Below are 1417 nucleotides of genomic sequence, written 5' to 3'. Positions count from 1 at the left end.
CGAAACAGGGCTGATGATCTGACCTCCCCAGGGTGAGGATGAGCGATGAGGTGCAGAAAGATGTAGCATCAACCTGGGGGAACAGAAGATGCCTCATCCCTAGGGACCCTGGGGACCATCAGGGTGTCTGGGCTTCCCAGCTTGCTCAGTGGTAAAGAACCCGCCTGCCAATGCAGGAGATGCAGGTCCCATCCCTGGGTTGGCAAGAGCCCCTGGTAAAGGAAATGGCAACCCATTCCAGTATTCCTGCCTAGGAAATCCCATGGACAGAGAAGCCAGGTAGGCTACAGTCCATGGGGTTGCAAAAGAGTTGGACACAATTTAGCAATTAAACAATTTCAGGGCCTACCTTTCCTGGGATCAGCATCTCTCCTTTGGGGATTCTGTGTTGGCACAGAAGGTGGCAGCTTCCCGTGTTGGCAGCCTTCTCCCAGATTGGGAGTCAAGGCACTTGACTCGAATGTCACTCTCTCTCAGCAGGACCTAAACAAGCCATATCAACTCTCTAAAGCCCACTGGCACTTTTAGCAAATAAGAGCACTTCATTAAGAGTCCTCCAGTTGATAACAACAGTAGTAATAATAACAATAGCTGCTTCTGTGTATTGCATGCTTACTCTGTGCCAAGCGCTCTGCTAAGCCCTTGACATTCAGGAGCTAATTTGATTCTCCATCAACCTTGAGAGGCAGGGTCTATTAATATAGACCCATTTTACAGATGAGGACCCTGAAGCACAGTGAAGTTCAGTATCTTCTTCAAGATCCCATGGCTGGTTAGTGGTGGAGGCAGAATTTGAGTCCGAGTATGCCTAGCACTTGCTCTTGACCGTTCCACAGCTAGGACAGTCTGGAATTCTGTGGGTTCCATGTTCACACATCCCCACCATGCTGTGGCTTCAAAAGGGACAGCAGGGTAAGGATGAAGAACACAGGTGTACCTGGGCACTCACACCAAGCCAGCCTACCTGGGTGTTTCCTTCACTCTATACCAGATCTTTTGCTCAACTCTTCATATGCATCATTTAGTTCTCAGGACAAACTTACCAGGTTAGTGCTATTCTACCCATTTCACAGAAAGGGAAGTTGAGGCCCAGCAAACTCAATGGCTTCCCCAAAGTCTAACAGGAAAATTCAAACCCAAGTCTGCCTAGTCCCTAAAGGTGTGCTCTTTCCACCTGTCCCTTCCTCAACGAGATACCACCCACACTGACCTGAGCTCTCTCTCTCCTGTCTCCCCCAGCCTCCAGCTGCGGGGCCCCCATCTTCCAGCCCAACCTATCAGCCCGCGTGGTGGGAGGAGAGGACGCCATTCCCCACAGCTGGCCCTGGCAGGTAAGCTCACTGCAGTGGGCTTGGGAGGCAGGGTGGAGAGGGGCGTGGGCAGTGGGCCCCTGAGTGGGCAGTGGGCCCCTGAGGGG

At 52.0% G+C, this 1417-nt stretch overlaps 1 protein-coding gene across 1 annotated transcript in view; it reads left to right on the top strand.

The window, feature by feature from the left end:
- CTRC (chymotrypsin C (caldecrin)) overlaps positions 1 to 1417 on the top strand; it is a 7329-nt gene that overhangs the window by 596 nt on the left and 5316 nt on the right. The window contains exon 2 of the mRNA XM_010850049.1: positions 1240 to 1369. Coding sequence (XP_010848351.1) covers positions 1240 to 1369 — 130 coding nt within the window. The remainder of the gene's footprint in view (positions 1 to 1239; positions 1370 to 1417) is intronic.

The sequence above is a fragment of the Bison bison genome, unplaced genomic scaffold (genome assembly GCF_000754665.1).
Source record: "Bison bison bison isolate TAMUID 2011002044 unplaced genomic scaffold, Bison_UMD1.0 scf7180017864289, whole genome shotgun sequence".
Classification (NCBI taxonomy): domain Eukaryota; kingdom Metazoa; phylum Chordata; class Mammalia; order Artiodactyla; family Bovidae; genus Bison; species Bison bison.
Note: the sequence above shows the minus strand (reverse complement) of the source record. Positions and strands in the feature narration are given on the sequence as shown.